At 42.1% G+C, this 10,444-nt stretch overlaps 1 protein-coding gene and 1 pseudogene across 1 annotated transcript; one reads left to right on the top strand and one right to left on the bottom strand.

Moving 5' to 3' along the window:
* Positions 1-1,628: 1,628 nt before the first annotated feature.
* On the bottom strand, positions 1,629-3,579 carry LOC118498397 (testis-expressed protein 13D-like). The gene is made up of 2 exons (XM_036016359.1): positions 2,722-3,579; positions 1,629-1,903 (listed from the first exon to the last, which is right to left on the bottom strand). The coding sequence occupies exons 1-2, from the start codon at positions 3,577-3,579 to the stop codon at positions 1,892-1,894; spliced, it is 870 nt and encodes a 289-aa protein (XP_035872252.1). The 3' UTR covers positions 1,629-1,891.
* A 5,958-nt stretch (positions 3,580-9,537) lies between these two features.
* On the top strand, positions 9,538-10,190 carry LOC114505519 (annotated as a pseudogene).
* The last annotated feature ends 254 nt before the right edge of the window (positions 10,191-10,444 follow it).

Below are 10,444 nucleotides of genomic sequence, written 5' to 3'. Positions count from 1 at the left end.
CTGCCTCCCCAGTGCCCTCCCAAGTAACCAAGGCATCCTGGTAATCAGGCCTCTGAGGGAAGAGAAAGTTGGTGGGGCAGGATCACTTCTGTGCTCTGCCCCATCTCTGCCCCTAATCAGGTAACGAGCTACCCACATTTGCCTCAGAAAACATTTGTCTTGTTAGCAGACTGAGCCTGGCTGTTGTCCAGAATCCTGAGGACCTTGATGGGATCACGCACAGGAAGGAAGGGACAGTGCCTTGGAAAAGGGAAATGAAAGGCAGCATGGGGGCTGGGTGGAGGTGAGCAAAGGAGGGGAAAGGGGGACATCTGTAATAGTGTCAACAAAAATAAAGTTTAAAAAATGAAGGAAATTTATACTGAGAGGGACAGGGCCTCAGAGAGATGGTGCACACAGGGAGCCTGGACCCCAAACATTAGGTCTCCTAGCCTAGGCAGAAACCCCGTCCCCACCTCACCTCTCATACCCCACAGGCCCAGGAGCAGCAGAGATGCCCACCTTCAAGGGACTGGAACAGCAAGTGTAGCAGAGACCATCACAAAATGATTGAAGGCCCCACAGAAGCCCCCCACCCTCCCATTCTTAAGTAACCTATGAAAGAGGCAGGTCCCTTCAATAGGGAATGAGATTGACCTTTCACCTCAGTGGGATGGAGGGAGATGCAGATTTAAGCTGCAACGTATGAGCAAGCCTGCCCTGAGATACACACTACACAGAAGACACAGCAGAAAAACACACACTTTATTACTACTTAGAATCAGAAAATCCTGACAAAGGTTGAGCTTGGTGAACTAGGCAGATCTCAGAGGAGAAATTCTAGGACATCTTTTGTTCAAACTGGAGGCTGATCTAACTTCCCACCCCCTGGGCTCCAACTGCCTTTGGGGGCCCACAGAGAACACACCACGTGGAAGACAAGAAGCACAGAGACATTCTCGTGTGCCTGTCCCACCCAGTTCAGTCTATTCTTTAATCCAGTTAGTCCTCCCAAAAGAAGCACCACGTCTGTCTTTGGAATTCCTTTTGTTCTTCATCCGCTCTTGACTGGACAGGGACTTGAGATGAAAGTGGCCAAGGCTCAGGCCTTACATATATAACCAACACTCCTCCAAACACTGCCTTTCTTTAACACAGTCACCCAGTGGTCTTTCAGACAACAAAACGAAGGCCCCACGGAAGCCCCCCTCCCTCCCTATCCTTGAGAGGATAGCTGTCCCTCTCAAAGGAGGAAATAAACAGAACCAGAAAAGTCCTGGTTCTGGCCACTTTCCCAATATTTGCCACTAATCATTTGTCTCACCTGGGACCAACAAGATGAGCAGTTATGTTACTCAAGTCCTTTCATGAAACTCTATTTGATGTTGCTCTCAAGACTGCAAAACTATCTGGATATTATTTCAGTTCGTTTTACCCAAAGGTTGTATTACATGCAAGGCAAAGAGGTCACCTCTGATCTATTTTGTATCTCAAATTATGCTCTCTCCTATAATCTAACCAAACTCACTAAATAAGGTTATAATGTGTGAACCAGATAATAACATAATTGTAGTTCCTAAGAAATATTAGACAATAACTATTAGTTCAATTAATGAATAAAACTCAATAAAATTGCTATAATCTCTAAAATATACTACTAACACCCCAACCCCCATTTGAACTGTGCTATATTAATCCCTTTTCCCCAACAGAAAGATTAAGTTCTAATAAAATCTGTCTGTTCTCCCTTGTTCCAAAATATGTGTGCCAGAATGTCTCCTTTTCCCTGATTCTTCCACATTCTTTTTAGCTCCAGCCAGTTGAGGTTTCAGTGCAGTGCAGGCTGCTTGCTCAGAGCCAGAAGGGTATTTCATGAACATTCACACACTTGGGAGCCAGAGCTTCTTCAGCTTCACATAGGTTTCTGGAGGTTAGAGACAAAAAGAACATGCCCTCACCTATGAATGTTATAAAAACCAAATCAAGAAACAAATATGAACATTGCTGCAGGTTATAGCATAATAATCACATTCTCAAAGAAAACCAGTGTTTCCAGAATATAATCTATCTTATGTTCTAAAAGTATCACTATTCTCAACTGAAGACCTGGTATTATTGGAGAAAGGAGGTTAAGGAGAATACAGAAAGGAGAAAAAGAATGTTTCATCATGCTGGCCTCTATATAGTGTGAACCAATTGGTAGCAGCCATCCAGAGTTCAACACCTGTGAACTTAAATGCAATTACAGAAATTTTCCTCTCAAAGATTAATGAACATAGCCAATTTCATATTTGTTTAAAATAACACACACTATATACCCACATATACATACATGTATAATGTGAAACTGGGGAAAGAGATCAATATGTGAAAATAGCTATATTAATGTTAAAAATGGCTATTGCTTGATGGTAGGATGACAATTTTTGTTTGCTAGGTTTTCAAGTTTTCTATTATGTAAATAAAAGTTTTCAATCACAAAGGAGCCTCCAGAAATTGATTTCTCTTTGGAGTATTTGTCCATTCTTTTTCTACATTCCCTAAACTCAAGTAAGGAGCTTGTTTTGGGCCAAGACTTCCCATCTAACTTGGCATCTAGATTTTCTTGCACTTATTGCAAGACAAGTGTCTGGAAAAAAATTATTCACACTCTATACTATAGGCATATACTATAGGCAATCCCAATCCCTTCTCATGAGGTCTGGGTCTCCCCTCTTTTCTGGGATTCAAAAGCTTTCTTACCTTTTGGTAGACAGGGCACCTGTCCCTCAGGTTTCTGTTTCTTGAGGTTGGGTTTTCTTGACTCTGGCTGTGCCCTGAGGGGTTTATGAAGTAGGGCCCCACAGGACCTTCCTCTTGGCGTTGGCTCCACTGGTAACACTGCAGGGCTACCCCCTCTTGGAACCCAACTGCAGGGCATGTGCCAGATGGATAGAACACCCCAGTAGGCATCTGGGGATCTGGAAACCCTGGCATGTAAAGCACACCCGTTGCTGAGGCCGTCTGGGTCGCCATCTGGGTCACCTTCTGGGAACCTGCATCCAACCGACGTCGCCACCTTTTGGGCAGCACCTGGTTCCGCTCCTGCACATTCGGAGGCCACGTAGCATGACTGAGGCGCTTGGCCTGAGACTCCATCTGGAGCCGCCTTTCGGCCTGGAGCAGCTGCCAGCGCACCACTTCGCGCTGGTCCAGCGTCTGCTGGAGGTTTTCCCGCGCGCGACGCAACTGCAAGACCAGCAAATCACGCTCCTTGCGCAGCCGCTGCAGCTGGAAAGCCAGAGACCTGGAGGCGGTCTCCTGCTCCTGAACCTGCTCCTGAAGTCGGCGGACCCTGCGCGCGCGCTGCTCTCGCTGCCTTGCGGCCACACGCACACCCAAAGCCAGTGCACTCCAGGCGCATGCCCTCTTGAAGGTGAACGGCACCTGAGGGTCAGTCAGGATGGCCTGAAGCCGGTCTTCTATCTCGTCCCAGGGCCGTTCGCGGAAGGCCACATAGAAGTCCGGGCCGCCGCCATTACTGAGCACCTCTTCATTAATGAACAGGAGTACGTCGCTGTAGCGGAAACCACTTTTAGCGTCCCCTAAGGCCAGGGCCATGGCTGACGCGGCCTAGTCAGCAGACTCCCCGCCTGTGCTGTAATAAGCAGTGGCCACCTACCGATAGGCCCCTCACTTCCTTGCTCAGTCCCACTTCAATTCTTGCCCAGTCCTGGCCTCCTCGGACTCCTCACTTTTTCACCCACTCGCTCTCCTAACAAAGAGTGAAGCCAATTCGCTTACCACAGGAACATCTGCTAGAGGGGATGGGGTAGCACGTCACAGATATGAGCTCTGAGTTGTGCCGCGAGGTGCGTTGGGACCCACCAGCATTGGCAGTACGCCCCCTGCTTGGCGGGAGCGTTGGCGCTCACTGAGCTCTGCCTGGGACCTATGTTTCTTAATATAACGCCTCCTACAGGGTCGGCTGGCTGGGAGGCTTCACAGAGCATTTCATGAGCCAGAAATGATTCTTTGTTTCCAAGAGTTTCTGATAGACAATACCTAGACAAGCGGAATGAATTTCTAACCTGGGAGATGGATGAGTGGGTGCAAGGAGGACTCTTTTTGGTTCAGCTTCCTCTTCTATAACTCTCAGTTGCTATATCAAACTTTCGATACAGTCTCAAGATGTCTTCACTCTTCCCTTCTCATCCTAAGCAGATAAATTTGGAGTTCCTCTCAATTAAGAAAATCCAGCCCTGGCTGGTGTGGCTCAATGAATTCAGTGCCGGCCTGCAAACTGAAAGGTTGCTGGTTTGATTCCTGGTCAAGGAATGTGCCTGGGTTGCAAACCAGGTCACCAGTTGGGGGCGTGTAAGAGGCAAATCATGTTTCTCTCCCTCCCTTTCTCCCTTCCTTCCTCTTTCTCTAAAAATAAATAAAATCTTTTTATATATATATATATGAAAATCCAGCGATTGAGCCATAAAGTCCTTGAGATTTCCTTGCTAAACCCTATCTTCATGCTCTAGATCCCAGTCCCTCCTGTTCCTTTGCCTCAAGGACTTCAATACAGCTATTTCCCCTGTATTTCCAGCACCTCCTCCCTTTCGGGTGCTAGTTCGTACTTTTTCCCCATATAGTAAAACTGTTCAAGTTCCCTCTGATCTTAGAATAATTTCCTCCCTCTACTCTATGTTCTGGCCTTTCTCTCTTGTTAGAAAATAGTCTCTACTATGTCCACTTCATTTTTTTTTTAATCTTTTTTTTTTAAGATTTTATTTATTTATTTTTAGAGAGGGAAAGAAGGGAGGGAGGGAGAGGGAGAGAGAGAGAGAGAGAGAGAGAGAGATCAATGTGTAGTTGCTGGGGGTTATGGCCTGCAACCCAGGAATGTACCCTGGCTGGGAATCGAACCTGGGACACTTTGGTTCCCAGCCCGCGCTCAATCCACTGAGCTACACCAACCAGGCCTGTCCACTTCATTATGTTTCACCATTTAAGCTGTTGCACTTTGGGTTTTGCCCCCAAATAAATTTAATGAAAATTCTCTGATAAGGTCACCAGAAGTCTCTACCCCAGTACAAAAGCTACTGGATACTTTGAAAGTCAGTTTTCATGGGACTTTTCAATAGGGTTTGATTCTGTTGACCATTCCATCTTTGACACTCCACCCTGTCTTGGTTTCTGCGACATCACATTCTACTGATGTTTCTCCTATCGCTCTGCCTTATTTTGCTCAGTTTCTTTGAATTGCTTGTTCTTCTTCTGCCCGAGGCCCCAAAGTTGGTGTTTCCCCAGTTTTGTCCTCAGACCTCTTCTTTTTTTTCATTCTATATACTCTTCTTGGATAAGCTTATTCACTTCCATAATTTTAAATACTACCTCTATCACAACTGTGTGTTTCCAACTTAGACTCTCTTTCCAAAATTTTATTTTTCAGTTACAGTTTACATTCAATATTATTTTGTGTTAGTTGCAGGTGTACAGCATAGTGCTTAGACAATCATGTACTTTACAAAATGCTCCCCTATTGTTTCCAATACCCTCTGGGCACCATACATATTTATTACAATGTTATTGACTGTATTCCCTATGCTGTACTTTACACCCCCATGACTATTTTGTGACTACCAATTTGTATTTCTCAATTCCTTCACCTCTTTCACCCAGAGCCTCAAAACCCCTTCCCTCTGTTAATCACCAGTCCAGTCTCAGTGTCTATGAGTCTGTTTCTATTTTGTTTGTTTATGTTTGTTCTTTAGATTCACATATAGGTGAAATCATATGGTACTTGTCTTTCTCTGACTGACTTATTTGACTGAGCATAATACAGTCTAGGTCCCCCATGCTGTGGCAAATAGTAAGATTTCATTGTGTTTTATCGCTCAGCAATATTCCATTGTGTAAATGTACCACCACCTTTTTTTTATCCACTCGTCTGTTGTTGGGCACTTGGGCCGCTTCCGTATCTTGGCTACTGTAAATAATGCTGCAGTGAATATGGGGGGAGCATATATTCTTCTGATTAGTGTTTTGGGTTTCTTCAGATACCCAGAAGTGGAATTGCTGGGTAATAAGACAGTTCCATTCATAATTTTTTGCAGTGGACACACCAGTCTGCATTCCTACCAACAGTGCACAAGGGTTTGCTTTTCTCCACATCCTTGCCAACACTTTTCATTTGTTGATTTATTGATGATAGCCATTCTGCCAGATGTGAGGTGATATCTCATTGTATTAATTTGCATTTCTCTGATGATTAGTGACATTGAGCATCTTCTGATATGTCTATTGGCCATCTGCATGTCCTCTTTGGAGAAGTGTCTATTCATGTCTTCTGCCCATTTTTCATTGGATTGTTTGGGAAGGTTGGTATAGAGTTATATGAGTTCTTTATAAATTTTGGATATTAAGCTCTTATCAATGTATCATTGGCAAATATCTTCTCACATTCAGTAGGTTCTTTTCATTTTGTTGGGGTATTTTGCTGTGCAAAAACTTATTTTGATGTAGTCCTATTTATTTCTTTTTATTTCTGTTTCCCTTGCCCGAGGAGATATATCAGAAACAAATATTGCTAAGAGAAATGTCTGAGATTTTACTGCTTACGTTTTCTTCTAGGAGTTTTATGGTTTCAAGTCTTACTCTGAATTCCTTTGAAAAAAATTATAAAGATTTTATTTGTTTATTTTCAGAAAGAGGGGAATGGAGGGAGAAAGAGAAGGAGAGAAACACCAATGTGTGGTTGCTTCTTGAACACCCCCTACTGGGGACCTGACCCGCAACCCAGGCTGCCCTGACTGGAAATCGAACCAGTGACCTTTCCCCTCACAGGCCTACACTCAATCCACTAAGCCACACCAGCCAGGGCTAAGCCTTTAATCCATTTGGAACTCATTCTTGTGTATGGTGTAAGAAGCATTCTAATTTGTACAGGGGGTTAAGTGTATAAATAGGGATAACAGTTTGGAAGTTGTTGCAGTTGATGCAACAAGAAATAGTCATGATTTTACTTCATCTAAAGCAGTGTTAGTGGATATGGACACATGGAGAGAGATTGAGAATATATTTTGGGAGTAAAATTGACAGGTATTCAGGTTGTTTTTATGGGGGTTGCAAAAATTGAGAGAAAGAAAGGAGACAAGAATGACTCCTAGTGTTTAGGTTTGAACAATAAGTGGGTGGATGGTGGTACCATTTCTGAGATAGAGAAGAAAGCAAAAAGCAAGAGTACTGTATCAGGGATGTGGTTTGTGATCTCTTCTAGTGATCTGGTCTGGAGGACAAGGGAGAAATTGAGTTGAAAAATGTAAACTTGGAAATCAATAGTGAATTGATGGTGTTTAACAATCAGGGACTTCAATGTAATCCCCTGGAAAGAGAGATGAGTAGAAAACAGAGGACTGAGTACTAAGGCAATATACTTTACAGAAGCACAAGAGTGTAGTTAGTTATTGAACGAACCACACATTGATGTCTCTCTCCCTCACTTTTTTCCTCCCTTCTCTCTAAATAAATAAAATCTTTTAAAAATATATAATATTCAATGAGAAGAAGATATTGCCAAAAAGAATGCCATTTACAAATACAGCTGCAAAGAGGTTACACTAACATTTCTATGTTACTTTTGGTTAAAATCCAAGAGCAATTTTTGTTGTGAGATTCCTGCATTATACACTAAGAATTATAATAACTTTTAAGTATATATCACAAAAAGTTAAAGATGCATATCATAAGTTAAAGGTGTATATTCCACACCACAGGAAAAGATGGACAGCTCTTCAGTTCATTTTGTGAAGCCAGTACAATTTTAATAGTCATCAGAAAAAAAAGTCTTCAAAATAATATACAATATACTGACCCTTATGCAAAACTTCTACATAAAATATCTGAAAAAGGACTGTATCAACATTCTTGTGGCAGATGTGAGTTGGTTAATAGCTAACAGCAAATCTTCCTTCCTTCCTTACTAACAGAACCTCTAACATTGCTTATACAGTGATATGTCAGTAGTGATTGGTCTCAGCCAATCTTGTTTTCCTTTGTCAATTATTGGTTTAGAGGTGGACATATAAACCACTGCTGGTCAATAAGACATATCAGGGAACTTGCTGGGGGTTACCAGGAAGGATTTTCCTTTGTAAGAGTTAGAGGACCAATGAAGTGAACACCTTCCACCACAGGCCCTCATCCTGGCAATTCTGGTATGAGGATGTGTTGTTTAGAGCTGCAATAGTTACCTTGAGACCATGAGGAGAACATGGTAGACATCTGTTGTGACCATTATGCAGAAACAGGGTGAACCTCCACCCCGAATTTGGTTCACATGTCAAGACTGATCATACCACATACACACTAAGGAGGTGTGAAACTATTTATTACTTACATAATGTGCTTTCTGGGGATAGCAACCAGGCCTCCCAGATTGGTCCAAAAATGGCTTGAGAAACCATAGAAAAGAAGCTGGCTTGGGATTTTAATTGTGGTTATGGTTGGGGCTGGGGTGACAGTTTCTGTGTATGGATGGGCTTATGTGGTTTGAAACCCCTCCAGGCACCAAAGCAGGAAGTATTCAGGCTTTCTTATTAGCTTGCCCAGATGTGGGAGCACAGGAGAGAGTGAAGTTTGAAGAGACATTTTTCCAAAGATGGTGTACAAATGGCTAACAGGTATGTGAAAAGATGTTCAACATTACTAATCATCAGAAAATGCAAATCAAACTCACAACAAGCTATCTATGCATTCCAGTTAGCCTGACTATTATCACAAAAAAAACCCCAAACAAACAAACAAACAAAAACAGAAAATAGCAAGTGACTGCAAGCTTGTGCAGAATTGAAATCCTTGTTCACTGTTGGTAGGATTGTAAAATGGTGCCACTGCTATGGAACACAGTATTGAGATTCTTCAACAAATTAAAAATAGAACAACCATGTGATCCAGCAGCCCCACTTCTGGTTATATATTCAGATGAACTGAAAGCAGAATCTCCAAGAGATTTGTACACCCATGCTTACAGCAGTACCATTCAAAGTATCCAAGAGGTAGATGCAACCCAAATATCTATTGGTGAATGAATGGATAAACAAAATGTGGTATATACATACAATCAAATACTATTTAGCTTAAAAAATGAAAGAAATCCTATTACATGATACTACATGGATGAACTTTGAGGACATTATGTTAAGTGAAATAAGTCAGACACAAAAAGGCAAGACATACTGTATGATTCCATTTACATGAGATATTTAAATTCATAGAAACAGAAGTAGAATGGTTTTGCCAGGGGCTAAGGAGATGGGGGAAGTAGAGTTGCTTAATGGATATAAAGTTTCAGATTTGCAAGATTAAAAAGTTCTGAAGATTTGTTTCACAACAATGTGAAAATATTGAACATTACTGAACTATACACTTAAAATGGGTAAGATGTTAAATTTTATGTTATGTGTATTTTTCTATAATAAAAACTATCTTAAAGAAATAATCAGAAGTAAAGAGATTTTTTGCACAAGAACGTTCATTGCTATATGATTTGTAATATCAATGAAAAATAGGTAACAACTTTAAGGCACAATTTGAAATTGATTAAATAAACTTTGATGCATCCACACTCTGAATAGAACATAATACTATTCAGTTTATAAAAATCATGCATGAGCTCTCTCCTCCCGCCATCCAAGATGCTAAACGGAAAGAAGGCTAATGGAAAAAAAGAGGCACTGGCCCCTGCTGTCATGAAGAAGCAGGAGGCCAAGAAGGCGGTGAATCCTGTTTTTGAGAAAAGGCCTAAGAATTTTGTCATCAGACAAGACATCCAGCCCAAAAGGGACCTCACCCACTTTGTCAAATGGCCCTGCTACATTCAACTGCAGAGGCAATGGGCTATTCTCTATAAGCATCTGAAAGTGCCTGTTGCCATTAACCAGTTCACCCAGACCTTGGGTACCAAACAACTATGCAGCTGCTCAAGCTGGCCCACAAATACTGACCAGAGGCAAAGCAAGAGAAGAAGCAGAGATTGATGGCATAGGGCAAAGAAAAAAGATGCCGGCAAAGGGGATGTCCCAAACAAGAGGCCACCTGACCTTTGAGCAGGAGTTAACACTGTCACCACCCTGGTGGAGAACAAGAAGGCCCACCTGGTAGTGGTTACACACAATGTGGATCCCATCCATCTGGTTATCTTACTGCCAGCCCTGTGCAGAAGATGGGGGTAAAACTCCTCATTGCAGTTTTAATTTGCATCTCTGATTGCTAGTGATGTTGAGCATTTTTTTTTTCATATGTCTATGGATTCTCTGTATGTCCTCCTTGGAGAAGTGTCTATTTGGGTTCATTGCCTGTTTTGTAATAGGATTATTTGTCTTCTTGTTATTAAGTCATATGAGTTCTTTATATATTTTGGAAATTAAACCCTTGTTCAGTATATCATTGGCAAATATGTTCTCCCATAAAGTCAGTTCCTTTTTCATTTTGC

The sequence above is a fragment of the Phyllostomus discolor genome, chromosome X (assembly GCF_004126475.2).
Source record: "Phyllostomus discolor isolate MPI-MPIP mPhyDis1 chromosome X, mPhyDis1.pri.v3, whole genome shotgun sequence".
Lineage (NCBI taxonomy): Eukaryota > Metazoa > Chordata > Mammalia > Chiroptera > Phyllostomidae > Phyllostomus > Phyllostomus discolor.
Note: the sequence above shows the minus strand (reverse complement) of the source record. Positions and strands in the feature narration are given on the sequence as shown.

Bases quoted from the DNA above. Each gene is read 5' to 3' on its own strand.
- LOC118498397 (XM_036016359.1), bottom strand. From the start codon at position 3,579: ATGGCCCTGGCCTTAGGGGACGCTAAAAGTGGTTTCCGCTACAGCGAC.